The following is a 17,199-nucleotide window of genomic DNA, read 5'->3' on the forward strand; positions in this document are numbered from 1 at the left end:
TATCTATATGCCAAATTAATTTATTTTTTTGCTTTTAAAACTTTTCATTTGGATCAGTGCACCCAGCAGCAGGTCTGAACCTTCCCCCAAAACCTCCCGTCAATCCCTCAGCATCAAACAAGCATTCCTGGGTAAAACGGACAGCAGGGTCCACAGCCCTCACTTACCTAAAACAGGAGAGGAGCGGAGGGCACTGAAAGGTAAGACCATTTCCAACTCTGGTGCAGTATCATTTAAAAAAAACAACCCAAAATGTTAAATGGCTTATTTATATATTTATATGTGTGTATTCTATGTCAGATGACTCCAGTCCACCAAGGGACAGAGCTGCTTGGAAAATGGGGATTGCTGGGATTATGAGGAAGCCCTTTGAAAAAAAGACTCCAGCTAGTGGCATATTTGGAGTACGGCTCGATGACTGCCCACCTGCACAGACTAACAGGGTAAGTCTCAATCTCTCCTCAAGTTTCTCAGAGAAAAAAGTAGTTAAACATAAGACAAAACAGAAGATGTGAGTAAATCTTGCTTCCATGCACATAAAATATTGATTTTGCATCATCTTGTCAGCTGTGATGGTCACTAATTCCTGCTGGGGTAACTCAAACTGCTGTGCTCATTTACACAGTGGGTAGGCAGGTCTGTGTTTAATTCTCAGATGTAAAATAATCAATGATTTGTCTTATTGAATGTTTTCTTGCTTTATGTTGTGTAGTTTGTTCCTATGATCGTTGAGTTGTGCTGCCAAGTGGTGGAGGAAAGAGGTCTTGAGTACACGGGGATCTACAGGGTCCCGGGGAACAATGCTGCCATCTCCAGCTTGCAGGAGGAGCTCAACAGCAAAGGCATGGCTGACATCGACCTCCAGGAAGACGTGAGTGACTCAGTCACTGGGTGATTTTTTTGTTGTTGTTGAGTGTTTACATTTGTACTTAAAGGATTGTTTTAACATAATGTTTTCTTGATCTTTTACTTCTCTGCAGAAATGGCGGGACCTTAATGTCATCAGTAGTTTACTAAAGTCCTTTTTCCGAAAACTTCCAGATCCTCTGTTTACAAATGGTAGGCTCTTGTAAATGCACTGAAAGTCCAAACAGAAACTGGAGTGAAGTTTGTGTATGAATCTTCCTTTTTTCACTGCAAAGTTAAAAAGTTTGGGTTGTATTCAACAGAAAAGTACGGCGATTTTATTGAAGCCAACAGAACAGAAGACTCCATTGAGAGACTAAAGGAGCTCAAGAGGCTGGTGAGTGAAAATCTGTGCACCACTTTCATCAATCTTAAGAGAAGTATGTGAATACTATACCAGTAGTATTACTGTAACCTTGAAACTGTCTTTTTTTTTTGTCATTTTTGCAGATCCATGAATTACCTGATCATCACTTTGAAACTCTAAAATTCCTTTGTGCTCACCTGAAGAGGGTTTCTGACAACTGTGAAAAGAACAAGGTAGGACAGCAGACAGGATCTGTCAGTGTTAATGTCATTAAGAGGCAACTTCCAATCCAGTTTTCCTTTTTAAGGATTCATCAAATTAATTGGATTTGTCTTTATCTCTTTAGATGGAGCCTCGTAACCTGGCGATTGTTTTTGGGCCAACGCTGGTGAGGACTTCTGAGGACAACATGACCAACATGGTTAATCACATGCCGGACCAGTGCAAAATAGTTGAAAACCTCATCCAACAGCATGACTGGTTTTTCACAGACGACAGTGATGAGGACCCTGTTGTATGTGGCACTCTCCCATCTTTTTGACTTTTGAAAGCTTCCTTTTTTCTGTTACTGTGGTTGTTTCCCTGTATCACCTGTGTTCACTCACTTACAATTTCTATTTGTCTTTTCTCCTCCAACATCTGTTTTCCTTGCACGCCTGCCTCCAGACCACAGCTGAGCAGGAAAGCACAGTGCAATCTCAGCCTGTGCCTAATATTGACCACTTGCTCTCCAACATCGGGCGGACTGCATGCTCGCCGGGCGAAGTCTCAGGTAACTCACCGGGATTTCTCTCTCAGGGACTCGGCACTCAAGCATCACCACAGCAAATATTTTGCCTTGGCAGCAATATTATATTTCATTACTATCTAGGGCTGCTCGATTAAGGAAAAAATCATAATCACGATTATTTGAGTCAAAATTGAAATCACGATTATTAAAACGATTTATTTTTTTAAACTTTAGAAACATGCTGCATTTCTTGTCCATTCAGCTTAATTAATTTTCCCTCCAAGCAGCAGCCTTTTATCTGCCGCTTAACGCAACACACAGCAGAAAATGTGCAGGGATATTAGTGCTGAGCGGGTTAAGATGACGATAGTTCACACAACACATCCTGGTTTTTAATAATTAGTCAGCATTGTCTGACGCAGGCTGGAAAATGTGCACTTTTATTTACAGTTAAGTGTGTTTCAGCTTCTGTCAAACTTACGGAGCTGTAGCAGCCTCCGGTCTAAGCTTTCAAAATAAAATCTCTGTTATTGTGCGCTTCTCATTATTATTAACAAACAAAGTTGGGGCTTGTAAAATTATGGGAGATTCTGGGGAGAAAAGACAAAACGGGAGGGCGGAGGGAGATGACGGAGGAGGGACGGAAATACACATGCGTGGCTTTTTGCAGGAAAATGACAAAAAATCGCTTGCCCCTGATTGTATTAGTTTTGAGATCATCTGGTTCCAAAATCATAATCACGATCAAATTTCGATTAATTGAGCAGCCTTATTACTATCACTACAGTAGGTTTAAGTGTGAAATATATGGTTTGTAAGATTTACGCAGTGTCTCAGCTGTTTAATGTTAATATAAAGAACATCATGCCTGTTTTCCATAATTTAAAATGCTATGAGCTAAACCAAGTCTACCGATTTTATGTTTCTGTTAACGCAAGCTTTTTCAGTAATTTTTCAATGAATACATTTTGTGGATCGACCATTGGAAAATTGTTGAAAAATACATTGCAGTATGTCAAGCCTTTTTTTAAATGTATTTATTTATTTTTGGATTTAAGTCTGTTTTGTTTTGCTGTTGATGTTTTTTTGCCCAAATAGATAAAATTGTCCTCAAGTTTTATTTTCGTTCATTTCTTTGCCTTACTCTTTATTTTTTCTTGCTCAAGTCATTTTTTTTTTCACTCCCTGTGCTTTACCTGTTTTGAGACGACGACTCCTTTTCTTTCAGTTCTTTTCTTCCCCTCCTCCTCGTCTCACATAATCCCGGCATGTTCTTTCCCAAAGAAAATCTAACGAACAAAAAGAAACAATGGAAGTGTTAACCCTTCTGACCTCTGCCATTCTGTGTGTAGTGTGTTGTTTTTCTCCCTTATCCCTGTCCAGCACTCACACATGACCTAATCTTGACACAGGCCAAGTGGGCGGCGTCTATCACTCGATGATGTCACTGATGGACTCTGTTTTGTCAGTGATGGACAGCTGGGACTGTAGGAAGAAGGACGAGTGTTGTGCCCAGTGTAGCTGCCTAGTCTGCAGAAACCCGCAGCTCTTTTAAATTTGGGCGAAAGGAGGAAAAAAGATAAAAAAGAAAGAAAGAGAAGTCGATGTTTGTCATTTTTCCTGTGGTGTGCACGTCTCATATTTAAACCAATACCCTAAATTGAGGGGATACAGAGCGATGCTGCTGTACTTTCTCTGAAAGCCCTTCTGCTGTCTCTTGTTGTCTCTTAAGCTGATCGCAAGGACAAGTAGCATGGTACGGTCAACCTCAGGTTCTCTCCCGGTCATGTGGCATAATCTGTCATGATGTCTGAGGGTGGGGTCGTAGTGGTGGGACTGAGCTGGATGTTCCCCAGCACACATTTATTTACACACAAACAAACCCACACAAACAACCAAGTACGTTATGTAGATGTTTTTGTACTTAAATAGCAGTGTATGGGACTCCAAGCAGGTAGTTTTAGTGGAATTTGCTGCGACTGGTGTTTTTTTGTTTCTTTTTTTTTGCTTTAGGTGCCTCCTCTTGTGTTTTTTTTGGTTTGTTTTGTTGTTTGTGATGTCCCTATTTCATAATCTGTCTTTATTTAATATTGAAAACATCACATTGTTAACTACAGACACATAGTACACACATACATCCCCTACTGTTACATACTGTGAAACACCCACATTAATCACTAACATATCCCTCACCCTGGTTCCCTACCAGAACCCTGCTATATACACATAAACACAGTTTCAACCAAAATTAGATACTTAATAGCCCATTTCCACCACAGGAACTTTATCAGGAACTCAGGAACCATTTCAGAAACTCTACCTGACGATAATTAGTTGCTCTGCTGTAGTTTCTGGTGCTCAAAAAAGTCCTTGCATTTTTTGATACTTTCTGATTGAAGCCAGATTTGTAATGATGAACGTCACTAGTTGATCAACCTTCCGGCTTGTACAACAATATTAGGATAAGGGCCGGACATTCCTTCTCATGTTTGACATTTAAAAAAAAAAAAAGTAATATTGTCTCATGAGATAACTGCCTGAGAGCAGAAATGAATGAACGAGAGAAACAAAACCTAATTTGCTTATTGTGTCGTCATGGTTATGCGGTAAATCAGAAATGTATAACCATAAGATAGTTTGCATACATTCCTTACCTTCATTTAAATATCAGCAGCAAAACAAAACCAAACAAACAACACAATGACTCAGGGTTGTTGTTTCCTTGTGTCTGAAAATGCATCTCAAATATTGCTGTAGTTTTTGAGTAGTGTTTAAAGGAGACTTTTAGTGACTGAATTTACTTCCTGTAGCTCCGATGTTCCTGTAACCATTTGGTGGCAAAGGACTATTACTTTACTTTGCTTATCTTTGGTAGCTGCAGTTTGCGTGTTTTCTCCTTTTTGAACAGTGAGATAAGAAAGTTTTGTGAACTCTTTGTTTTGCCTTTTATGTTGGGAATGACAGGCTACATGTTAAAGGGCACCACAGGAGTTAATCTAGCTTGGAGTAAGAGCAATCTTTCCGTTATACAAAGGCTTGCCTGCGCCAGCTGTATCAACCACGACACACACTCACTGATCTGTTCAGCTCAGGCCCCTTAAAGTCAGAGCGAGCTCATCACTCCCTCTCCTCTGTGATGTCTTTTGAGTTGGGAAAGAATGCCTAGAGCTGGTTGGTGGCTACATGTGATGCTCCGTGACTGGCGTGTTTGTCCGTGATGTGCCGTCGTTCCATCGTTCCATCGTTACATGAGCATGAGCTGCTTTTTATGCCTTGGTTTACTGCCGGGTTTTCACTTCCTTTCCTCTCATCCCTCATCTCAAGGCCTCCTCTGCCGCTTTCGTCACGTTTCCATGTACTGCTAAGTGTGGTTACTCGTCGTCCTCCTCCTGTCTCTCTAACTCTGAGCTGCGTCATCTGCTTTCATCCAGCTGCTCTCATTGTACTCATCATGTCTGTCAGTTTCACTCTGAGCAAACGTTCAATCTGCCTTCTCTCTCTTTCTCTTGTAGACTGTTTTCTGAATGTCGCAGATGGCTGACGGTTGGTTACTAATGACTTTTCTCTCTTTAATACAGATTCAGCATGTAGTGACTCCTTCAAATCAAAGGTAATGTCCAGCAAGTTTCATTTTCTTTCTCAAAAAGTTGTCATTCCTGTTTTTTGCCGTTTGAATGCTCTTTGGTCTTTCATCATTTAGTCTATAATCCTGTTTTGGTTCTATATCAGCAGGGGTTGTGGGGGTCAGGGAAGGATCAGTGTAGCAAAGAGATGCTGCGCTCCTCCTTCTTCGTCAGCCGCAAACGCAAGAAGCCCAAGGACAAAGTTCATCCCAGCAGCTCAGATGATGACCTGGATGCTGCATTCCCCAAGAAGGAGCTCCCAGAGGAGAGCCAGCAGCAGTCTTTGTGGTCCCCAGGTAGCCGGACCGAGGAGGAGGGGGAGACCAGTGAAGCCAGTGAGAAAGAGAAGCACCGTAACAGCTCAGAGGAACAGCTCAACAAAACCAACGGGAAAGAGTCCCTCTCTAGCAGCCTGATGTCACAGCCCTCTCCCTCCCTGCCTCCCCAACACCTTTCCTCCAACCTTCAGTCCGGCTCCCCGTACACTTCGCCTCCCCATTCCCCAAGCCTCAGCTACCGCATGCCGATGACTCACCAGTCTTCCCTATCAGACCCGCCCTCCAACTATGACGACACAGTGTCAGACCTCGGTACGATGAACAGCACCAGCTCTCAGGCTTCAGTGCCCAGAGTGAGACGTGGCAGGACAGTGGCTCCGGGACCAGAAGCGGGCCCCAGCGGGCTGGGGGCAGAAGTTTGCTCCATCACCTCCGACTACTCGACCACATCATCCATGACGTTCCTGACCGGAGCTGAGCTCAGCACCCTCAGTCCTGAAGTGCAGTCTGTGGCCGAGAGCAGGGGTGGAGATGATGCGGATGACGAGCGTAGCGAGCTCATCAGCGAGGGAAGGCCAATGGAGACAGACAGCGAGAGTGATCTGTCGGTGTTCACTGTCGGGAATGCCAGAGCAGCGGAACAGCGAGAACTGCAGGAGGCTCCACGGCCCCTCCCCTCCCACAGACTCATCGAATGCGATACACTGTCAAGAAAGAAAGCTGCTCAACAGAAAACTGACAGCGAGTCTTCACTGGAAGGCACTCGCAGTGACAAAGATTCCAACAGACTGTCACGTGTTATGGGGTCGGTTAAGGGTCGCTCAACTGGCAGCCTCAGCTCCTCGTCTCGGAGCGAGCTGGATAAAACAGAGCCAGCGTGGAAGCTGAAGATCACAGACCGACTGAAGGTACGTCTGCGAATGTCAGTGGATGACATGTTTGGCGTCGGCAGCCAGAGGAGCCGGTCCCCTGAGGGCCGCAGTAAGAAGAAGAACATCAGACGCAGACACACGATGGGCGGGCAGAGGGATTTTGCCGAGCTGTCTGTTTTGGGAGACTGGCAACAGGGCGGTATTGGTTCAGGCTCTCGGTCCGAGCTGTCAGCCGTGGACCGGCTGAAGCCCAAGTGCAGCTCTCAGGACTTCTCCATCGGGGACTGGATTGCCCGTGAGCGCCATCGCAGCAGCAACCCTGAGGTTAGGTTGGACTTCTCTGAACAACAGGGGGGGCTGTGCAGCACAAACCTCGGAGCCTCGTCCTCTTCTGAACTGCCACATCGTCCTGCTGAGGTGTTAAATGGGGACGTTCCCCAAAGTAAAAATCTGAGCCTTTCGGCCACCGCTCACCCACATAAACTCGCTAGTTCCCAGGTGGTCCATTCACGCTTCTATCAGTACCTGTGAGACGTGTTGGAGGTGTGTGACTGTTTGTTCTCTGTCTGTGAGATGTGTACGTACTTGGGAGTCTGTTAGTGTAATGTCTTTCATATGACCAATGTTAGTGAATGAGCATGTTGTACAAAAAACACATCTGGAGTGTGTCTGTAACTGGTGTGTGTGCCTGTGAAAAGAGAATTACTGCACACCAGGATCTTGGATCTTGCTTGTGTATAAGGCATGGAACAAAAGTTGTTCATACACTTTCTTTCTTTTTTTTTAATGACAAATGACTCTGGGATGCCTCAGGAAGGGGGATTTCCTCCATCCTAATACAGATCCCTGTTGTGCTAAAGATTGAGAGGACCTGTGGCTCGTGAAACCATGAGCCTGTGAAGTACAGTATGTGCAAGGAAGTGTGGACCTTAAAATTCGAGTATTCGAGTTAAGATTGTTAAAATGATTAGCTAAGGCTTTAAGGATGAACTGACTTGTAGGATGAATAGGAAGTAGTAAAAAAAGTACAGAATTTTAGTATTGCAGAGGAACTATTTTTGTGTAAAGAAAGTTACAATGTTCAGAAGTCAGCGAGTCTCTCAGTAACCAAATGAAGAATGTACAGACATGCTTGCTGTAATACAGACTAAAAGCTTTAGATGCTTGTGTTTCATTCTAAAGTGTACATATCCCTATTTTTCTGTGTACTTGAATTTTGTGTGTGTGGACTGCCTACAAAAAGGGGCTTCTCCAAAGGTACAAAGGTGACAAGGAGACACTGGACTTATGCAAATGGGGGAAAGAAAAAAAAAAAAAAGAGTTCTAATTCATCCCAGTTACATGATTTAGAGAGCAGTGAACAACGTCCCTCTGATGCAAATGTTAATGCTGTGTTTTAGTGTTTATGGTTCACACATCTGTTAGTAACTGGTGAAAGATCGCAAAGAGGGGTAAAAAAAAAAAAACAAGTTGGAAGAAGAAAATGTGTAATCAAATCAGAAAATCATGTTTCTTCACAATAGGAAGTGCCTCACAATGAAATGTTAAGGGTGCCATATAATATTGTCTTTGTTGAGATACACGAAGATGTTACTGTGAATGACATTTTTATTGTTGACTCTCAGTCATTGACAGGTTCTGTAACAAAATGCCGAGCTTCCATTCCTTAGGCATTCCACTCTGGTCTTAACATGTTTTATACTTTACTTTTTTCTTTTTTTTTTTCTGTTTTTCATTTTTGATTTTAACAGAACTTGAATTTTAAATATTTCTTGTAAAATAAGTAACTTAATGTACATATAAATGCCATGTTTTAGCTGCTTTACTTTTCATTTCCATCAGATTGCAGGATTAAGTTCAGTATTGTGAGATGATGATGATGATGATGATGCTCACGAGGCCTGTGGGGATGTTATGGGCAATTTGCTCCCTGCATGAGGAGACACGTCATTGAGCTGGACCATTTGTACCAATGCTGTGTTCCTCTGATTGAGAGAGGAGTGCACAGACTCCTGAAACACTGGAAATAAATTTTGTCAATGGCAAATGTTGATGTTTGTTTGTCTTGCACCATATCGTAGGAAAGCATCACAGCATCATATTGATTTGAATCTCTTAAATAACTTAATACGTAACTGTGAAATTTAGTAATTACTGAATACTTAATGTTCAAATTTACATATTTTGTTTTTATCTGAATTTTTGAAGTTTGGGTTCCCTTCTGAAATTTACAAGTAATTTCAAGTTTAAGCTTTAAAAACATGTTTTAAATTCAAATAGAAAATTGGAGTATATGAGGTTTTCAGTGGCTCGTCAGGACTCTTCTTAATTGGATCACATCTAATTGATTCCATTCAGGCCTGATTTATCATACCCAGCAGCCTGGATGTTCTATCAAGTTTATCATCTTAGATTTTTATCAATTTGACCAACCAGATTTTTCTTGACTTGATTTTTTGTTGAACATTTCACACTTTAATTTTCTGTCTGAAATTAATTTAATTAATTTAAAAATACTTGAACTCTTGAAATTGAAATCGAACCACTTGAAAGAACTTCCTGGAAGTATGATAGAGGAGACCATCAAACCACATAAATTCTGTTAGTTAAATATTCCAATACCATAAAATTTGGCGTTTAAATATGAAATGTATTCTGGTGTGCAGATGGTCGAGGGTGGGGGTTAGGGTTAGAGCGCATGCCACATACACAGTTGACACTGGTTCAAATCCTGGCCGGAGGACCTTCACTGAATGTCTCACCCCCCTCTCTCCCATGATTTCCTGTCTCCCCACTATTAATAAAGGTGTCTATGGCTGAAAAAAATCTTTAAAATAAAAATGAAATGTCTTCAGTAGTGTTGACATTTCATAATAGATCTTTTTACAAGTGACAGGAGGAAAAGCACAGGTGAAAGTAATAAAATTAACACGGATGAATTCCACTGATCTGATCCTGCACCTGCGGGCACTGCCACGGTTCACTGGGACTCTTGAATATACCAGCACTTTGTTCATTTGACAAGTAACACCTGTGCCTTTTCTTCTTTGTCAAACTCAAAATATCTGCTGTGGAAAAAAAGCTCATTAGGAATCCGCTCGTGTAGAAAATTTAAATCAGTGTGACCTTTTTCCTGCAGCTTCTTGTGAGTTTTAAAATGTTTTGTCTGGGCCTTCAATGATGCTGCAACACCTGTAGGGCACACAAGAGGGCACAATGGCTTAAGAAACAAACTGCTGAAGCACAAGGTGACAGTCCAAGGTTTACACAGACGTGATGTAAAAGACCAATCAATGAAGCCAACAAACGATACATTTGAAAATGCTTTATATACAAGTTGCACATACAACATAAAGACTTAAACAATATAAGATTTATACACTTTGTACATCCGCTGACTAGAAACCACTGACAATACTAACAGAAGTGACATGAGGGGAAAGAGAGTCAAGCCATTGAACACACAAGTCAAAGGAATTCACAAAAAGAATGAAAATTTCAGCATAGTTAACTCACCAGTATGTAAGTTTGGTCGGTAAACATCAAGAAATGTATTTGCAAACTAAATATTCTTTACATTTTGTGTCAGTATAATACCATCTTTCAAGCAAACATACATACAATAATTCTGTATTCAGTTCTATCCAGATTTTTGCTATAAATGTGCCGCACTTTGAGTTGTTAAAATCACTAATTATAACTAACTAATTATCCTTTTGAGGAAAAAGTAAATTCTGGCTTGGAGTTTTCAACGGAATGCATGATTGAGACAAGGCCTATCCATGTTTACTGGTTTTCAGTGTCACGTGGGCTCCGAACAAGAACATTTCACCCAGATTAAGGCACAGTGACTAAAAGAACAAGAGTTAAATTCAGAAATATGAGAAGAGGAAAATATAAATATGACTGTACCATTTTTGTACGGACACTTTGTTTTTTTTTGGGAGTACAACATTGTGCCCGTCATTTTGTAAAGCAACTAAGGACTGATGCAGCCAGACATCCACTCATAGACACACGGTACTACTGTAAGACACTCAACAGAGAAATTCTGAGAAACAAGTAGCAGTAATCATACTCATCATGAACACAATAATCAGTAAGTTGGTTGGCAAGGTTATCAGAAACGGGCAGCCTCTTAAAAAGTGAAATCAAACTTCAAAGTGATGTGACAAACTTCACAGGGGGATACTTTGTGCTGAAAAGTGCTCTGTTAATGTGCTCGGTTTGGAAAGGAGACACATTGTTCTAAGGACGTCATGTTGATCCTCTATTGGTCCAGCAGGGGGCGTACTAGAGAGGCCGCTCCTTCAACACCAAGTCCATTTATTCCAATAGCAGAGAGAGATATGACTGTTTACATCCAAGATTTATTGATGTCTTTCTGACTGGTTTCTGTGTCAGCAGCCAGCACAAGGTAAGGAAACACAGATGCAGGCCGGGGCCCCTTTGCACATGCAGGCTCTGCACTTCAGAGTAGAGCTGGATTCAGATTGGACAAACAGCAGGTGGAGGGTTGATTGTGTTAGAAAGATCTGTTGCATATTGTGCTGTAATAGCTGGCCGAGGGTGGGGTGGGGTGGGGTGGGCTGCTCAGAGGGGGCAAGGTCTAACTGTCGTCCTCATCTTCTTCCTTCTGGTCGTCTCTCAGTTTCTCCGGCACCCGGAAACATTCCTCAAAGAAGTTGACGAGTGATTGGCTCAGGTGCCTCTTTGTCCCGTCGCTGTGAAGGAAGTGGCCCTCGTCTGGGTAGATCTGTGGATAAATACAGAGATTAGGTCTTTTATTATTGCTTCTAAAACAGCACAAAGTGACCATCACCCAAAGAGATAACATTTTTCCTCACTTATAAGTTCATATTTTCCAAGTTTCTAAGATCAAAGATGATACAATTTGACTAGTTGATTGAGACTGAATGTATATGGGGAAATTCTGATTATCAATTCATAATTTAGTGATTTTTTTCATGCTTGGTGGTTCCAGTTTCTTAAATGTGAAAACTTGCTTCACATCATTATACACTGAATATTTATTTGGCTCTGTATTTTGAGGTCAACAAAACTTTGAAAGAGACCTTGGACTCTGGGAAAGTGGGATAGACATTTTTAATCAAGAAAATAATCTTGATAATATAATAAAATAATTTTTAGTTGCAGGCCTAATTGACACTGAAAGTTCATTCTTGATCTGAAACTGCAACTGGCAAAATAATCTCACAACTCACAACTGAAACTTTTGATCGTATCACATGTCCTTTATCAGCCTTACAATGCTTGAAGAACATTATTTTAGTTTGGACACAAACATCTGCAGAGGAAGCACTAGAGTCCAAGGTCCATGAGCAGCTCCAGGGTACTCATGGACCTCATAACAAATCCTTGTTCCTAACAAAAAAGCATCTTAAGCTCACTATGAGTTAGTTAAATAAAGTGGGTATCTACCAAATTTACAGCCTTTTAGAATGAAAATAAATCCCTTTTCTCAGCAAGGACACAGTGTCAAGGGAAACACTAATATGGACTTTAATACTAAAAAGATATATATGTGGAAGACGCCCAACCAAAACTCATACTAGCTACGAGCTACGAGCAAAAACAAAGAATTTTGTCGGCCGTCAATTACACTGGACTTTAGAAATAATAGGCTTCATTGCCAGTATGGAGAGAAGGAACAAGTATCTTGGCAAACTCTCAACATACATGGTGTATGGTGGTATGAGTGCTGGTTTTAAACTTACAGAGCATATCAGTAAACATGACAGTCACAGAAACATTTGAGAGTCTTCAGCTCACCTGTAGAGTGTAGTTGGCCCTCTCGCTGATTAAATGATTAATAAATTTGGCCGTGTGCTGAAAGTGAACCTTTTCTGTGGTGGAGAACATAAGAATGGAGAGAAACATTCTAATCAAAATTAAATAGTTAACACTCTTCGTAGAATTGAGTAGTAATATATCAGACATCATTGTTACCGTCAGCCGTTGGGTGAATTATCAAGTACTGCTTGTTCGGAAGCTGACTCGCTCTATTTCCTAAATTTGCCATCTGCATGAATGAGAAAGAGGCGTCAACATCCTCTAATGAACAACTTCCAACTCCACCCTTGTTATTTTAATGAAACATTTTAATGTATGATTTTATTGAGGCTGAAACATTGAAACTATACCGTATATACTCGGGAATCTGTCTTTGAGCCGAGGTATCGTTCTGAAAATGCAGACGCTGCGATTTGGAAAAGAGAAAAAGAGAAAGAATGAGAGCCTGTCCTAAAAACATGACATTTACAGTATAAGACATCCGTTGAAGAAGTGTATCAATAAAGTTATACCATAAAGTTCGAAATCTGTGATGGGGGACACTGCTGTTCCACATTTAAGTTGGGTAAACTCCTCAGAGCTCAGGAGCATTGTGGCTAAATATCCTCCGTAGGCCTACACACACAGAAATACATAAAGAAGAAGATCAAAAACAAATATACACATACATGTCTGAGGAGCATTTGAGCATTTCTTCAATTTACCTTTCCATAAACGCCCATTCGAGTCTTATCAATGTAATGCTCTTTGGATATAAACCTGAAAAATGAAAGAAAATCTTGGTTAAATGTTTTAGGACTGCAGTACTATGAGGAGCTGCTTGTGGTTCTAGTAGAATCCAGACCTAAGTGCCTCCAGCTGGTCCCTCTCCTCTAACTTCCCCAGCTTCCTCCTGACTTTATGGAGCAAGTTGGTGCCTTGGAAACCACTGCCGTGGCCATCGAAGCGGATGACGATGGTGCTGAAGCTGCTGACCAGAACGGTGGCCCAGTCCACTTGGAACTGCTCCGTCACCATCTGACCACCAGGCGTACCGTCCCTGTGGAAGATACAGACAAAACCACGGCCATGTTAGTTTTTTAAAGGAGTGGGACATTTCTCAGGGATAAATATATCATGGACGTCATGTTTATTTTCTGTATTTAAAATAACAACAGCTTGTGATATAACGAAACCTAACAACACCATCTCAAACAGAGTTAAACTAATCTTTTACAAAGTGTGCTAGTGCAAGGCTATTGTATGGGAGTGCATTACATTTTAGTGCTTTATCAATAACCAGAAGCCAGAATAATCAACCATTTTGATAGCTGATTAATTATTTAATGTAAAAAAATGTTGCTTCTCTATTTAAAGGGGCACTCCACCAGTTTTACAAATAAAGGTCAGTTTGCTCGTCATGGAAATTGCTACTCAGCCTGAGAAAACAGTTGTGCATCATCCTCTGTGGCTCTGGAGGGAGATTTCCAAAGTTTAAGAAAACAACCTCAGATGATGTCATCATGGTTGTCTGAGTTGGGGCTTTCTAAACCAAAAGATGGCCTTGCAACTAGTTTTAATTGAGGAAAGTACAATACTAAAAGTCATTTTTAGTGGTTTAGTTGCTTTTTGGACTAAAAGCAGTCAACATATTCATACTTACACTAGCAGCAGTAAGGGGTAACTGGCTGTCTCTATAAATCCAGCCGGCTTCAGAATCTGCATTGTCAGGGCTGAAACGGGCAGAAAGGGTTAATTGAGATAATTTTATTATATTAATTTTATTAGAGTGTGTATAAACAGATAATTGTCCGCTAATTTAACATAAACATCATGGACACATACTGTAGTCGTCTATGGTGATGGTCTCGTACTCCACTCTGGGCATCTGCATGTTGTTGTATGTTTGGTTCACCATTTCATTTATCTCCACGTCAAACACCTCTGCAGTTAAGAAGATAACATGAAAAAACTGTTACACTAATTCACAAGAAATCCAGTAGAGTTTATTGACGACAGCAAATACTGAGACACTCACTCTCTTTGTCCTCGGTGCTATAGATGGCCACACTTGGTATGTCAGGGCCTACAAAGAATAATTAAAGGAGAGAGAAAAACAATTAATTATATAACAAGACACTGACAAAAAGCCTCTGACATACCAGTAATCAAGACGCTACAACCAAATCCTTTACTGTAACAGAATCATCTCTGTCTCATCTCAAACAGACTTCAGAAGCAGCGCTCTCAGCCAACGCTGCACTTATAATCTACTTCTGTCCCATGAGAAGCAGTTGAATCCCAGCTTATTATTTCACAATGGAGCTACTCTCCAAAGATCCAATTAATGAAGAAAGCCACTGGCACTTTTGCTCTCTGGAGTAAGCCCCCTAAACAAATCAGCTTCCATGGAAACCATGTTGTTAAGATCCAGCGCAGAAGCCACAAGGGCAAAAAAACAATGAGAGAGTGTCTCTAAGGAGGAACACGAGGAATATCTAGTAAACAACAACAAGTCTTCTATCCGTTTGTTAAATACTAAAAGCAGAGACACGCACTCTATCTACCAGCAGTTATAGTGCTCACATGACTGTTGGCATGTAGTCAGACAAGACATTTATTTCTGTGGCTAATCAGTGGGATCCAGCAGTGGTTTGAGGTTATCTACTAACATCTAGCTCGATATCAGCTCTCATCCTGACATGGGGCTCTAATTTAATTACGCTTTCCCCTGATCCTGCTCCCCCAGAGAACTTTCATTCCCCTGAGTCCTGTGATGTAAGGCTCTCTACTGTTAAAAAAGAGCTTAGACTTAAGAGATTCAAGGTCACTCACCTTTACAGTTGAGTAAGAAGTACCGCATGTTATGGCTGAATGAGACATCCACGTAGCTGCACTTGAACTCGCAAGACACGCAGCGGCGGTTGAATGGAGGGATTGTGTCGGCACTGTAGGATGGCAAGTGTGGTTTTATGTTACATGCAGAACTCATAGAGAGGTTAGCACACTGTAGCTCTTAATATAAAAATAATAAAAGCACTTAGATGATAATAAATTCAATTTATCACAAAAAAATCACACCTGTACAAGTGTCGTCTTTTGGGGTCATCCTCTGTGCTCAGAAAGTATCTGGAAAACATTATTAAAAAATACCAATGACTCTGCACCACTGGCTGCTAAAAATGTGTTTGTAAAAATATCAAAATATATCTTACATGAGGTTCCTTTCATGATTATAGGCCAAGATGCTGGTGACGTCCCAGTCTCCAGAGGTCAGGGACAGAAGTGTGTCTGTGCTGGTGTTAGGCTGACAGAAAATAACACAAGGGACAGCTCAGCATTTCATACTAAATCAGGATCTCAGGATATATATTCAAAAGGGTGATTTCGTCCATTATAGTTACCATAGAGGTGGACACAGAGATGTGGAAAAACTTTCCTCTCCCACCCTGAGGAATTGCTCTGGTGAAAAAGAACTTGAGTCCGTCGCGGGAAAAGAGCGGGGCTTCATTCTGCAGGAAGGGGAGAAAAACATCTGGATGTGATAAGTCTCTGCAGGGCTTTCATATCTCATATTATGTAAGTATGTATGTGTATATATGTGTTGGGGTTTTCTTCTTTTAAACAAATTGCTATGCAAAGCAGTTTTCTTCACCTACCTGTCTGTGCAACCAGCTATCACTCTCATCCTCATGTTTCTGAAAACAACAAGAGAATAATCTAAATGTAATAATTTATTTGAAAGGTTTAAATTTGGATAAAGCTTTTCTGAGCCTAAAAGATTGCATAAAAATTAAAGGAATTCCATTTATCACAAACAATACTTGTAAGTACATTAAATGTTAAATTTGTTGTTGTTGACAGTAAGAAAAAACAGAATGATCCTTTAACAATCACAAAGTAACAGCAGATTCACACTTTGCCAAAGAAGATGTTTCACCTTAATGCAGACACCAGTCGTAGCCTCACACAGTGTCAGTATAGAGTTATTCTGGGCTCTGTTCAGCCAGTTGACAGCCAGTTTGGTGCTGGTGGCCCATTTCACCATCGTAATATAATATTCCCTCCTAGAAAACCAGAAGGTAAGAATACATCACCACCAATACTGACAGCTTTTGCCTCCTCTACCTGAGGAAAATGCCTGGGGCTATTTTGATGCTTGTTACTTCAGACACAGTGAGACATGTTTGGGCTGTCACTCACCCTATTCGGGGGTCATCAGGTTTCTTCATCACCACAGTGTGCACCGGACCGCTGAGGCTCACCACTGACAGATACACTACAGGGTTTTCCTCCCCAGCCTGCATGAGCCATGAGGAAATTAGATAGGTGAGTTTGGATTTCAGCTGAGACACAAAAGACATGTCCTTCTGTTGTTTTCAGGGTTAAAAAAAGGCTTATCACAGCCTTTCATGCACAAAAACACCAGTGTGATTGGTATTTAAATTTTCTAAGCTATTAGAGCTGAGAGATAATGGCAGGACACTTGCTTTTGGGTAGTGATACTCCAAGCTGTTGGGGTAGGGCGTTCCTGTGAAAAAGGGGACTTCCATCTTCGGCACCAGTGTGTCATTGATGGTCATGTAGGCCAGACGCAGCCCACCTGGGGACCACCAGTGGGCTATGTGGCTCTGCAGGATCTCCTCTGTAAAAAAACAAAAACAGAAAAAAAGCACTGAAAAGTATTCAT

At 41.2% G+C, this 17,199-nt stretch overlaps 2 protein-coding genes across 3 annotated transcripts in view; one reads left to right on the top strand and one right to left on the bottom strand.

The window, feature by feature from the left end:
- arhgap21b (Rho GTPase activating protein 21b) overlaps positions 1-8,763 on the top strand; it is a 42,857-nt gene extending 34,094 nt beyond the window's left edge. Inside the window, exons 15-24 of one of the 2 annotated variants that reach the window (XM_053330136.1) lie at positions 58-200; positions 301-443; positions 713-871; positions 981-1,059; positions 1,170-1,243; positions 1,357-1,446; positions 1,560-1,727; positions 1,880-1,985; positions 5,522-5,553; positions 5,673-8,763. In XM_053330136.1, the coding sequence (XP_053186111.1) occupies positions 58-200; positions 301-443; positions 713-871; positions 981-1,059; positions 1,170-1,243; positions 1,357-1,446; positions 1,560-1,727; positions 1,880-1,985; positions 5,522-5,553; positions 5,673-7,247 (2,569 nt within the window). In that variant the 3' untranslated portion in view covers positions 7,248-8,763. The remainder of the gene's footprint in view (positions 1-57; positions 201-300; positions 444-712; positions 872-980; positions 1,060-1,169; positions 1,244-1,356; positions 1,447-1,559; positions 1,728-1,879; positions 1,986-5,521; positions 5,554-5,672) is intronic. The other variant, XM_053330137.1, reaches the window with a different exon arrangement.
- Positions 8,764-11,325: 2,562 nt separating this feature from the next.
- Positions 11,326-17,199, bottom strand: part of dpp6b (dipeptidyl-peptidase 6b) — a 66,429-nt gene continuing 60,555 nt past the window's right edge. The window contains exons 9-26 of the mRNA XM_053330140.1: positions 17,000-17,154; positions 16,713-16,810; positions 16,450-16,576; positions 16,169-16,207; positions 15,914-16,021; positions 15,725-15,816; positions 15,591-15,638; positions 15,345-15,457; positions 14,548-14,595; positions 14,355-14,453; positions 14,173-14,242; positions 13,375-13,569; positions 13,235-13,289; positions 13,043-13,145; positions 12,881-12,936; positions 12,687-12,759; positions 12,510-12,583; positions 11,326-11,472 (exon numbers count right to left, since the gene is read on the bottom strand). Of these exons, the coding sequence (XP_053186115.1) occupies positions 11,326-11,472; positions 12,510-12,583; positions 12,687-12,759; positions 12,881-12,936; positions 13,043-13,145; positions 13,235-13,289; positions 13,375-13,569; positions 14,173-14,242; positions 14,355-14,453; positions 14,548-14,595; positions 15,345-15,457; positions 15,591-15,638; positions 15,725-15,816; positions 15,914-16,021; positions 16,169-16,207; positions 16,450-16,576; positions 16,713-16,810; positions 17,000-17,154 (1,700 nt within the window). The remainder of the gene's footprint in view (positions 11,473-12,509; positions 12,584-12,686; positions 12,760-12,880; positions 12,937-13,042; positions 13,146-13,234; positions 13,290-13,374; positions 13,570-14,172; positions 14,243-14,354; positions 14,454-14,547; positions 14,596-15,344; positions 15,458-15,590; positions 15,639-15,724; positions 15,817-15,913; positions 16,022-16,168; positions 16,208-16,449; positions 16,577-16,712; positions 16,811-16,999; positions 17,155-17,199) is intronic.

The sequence above is a fragment of the Scomber japonicus genome, chromosome 12 (assembly GCF_027409825.1).
Source record: "Scomber japonicus isolate fScoJap1 chromosome 12, fScoJap1.pri, whole genome shotgun sequence".
Classification (NCBI taxonomy): domain Eukaryota; kingdom Metazoa; phylum Chordata; class Actinopteri; order Scombriformes; family Scombridae; genus Scomber; species Scomber japonicus.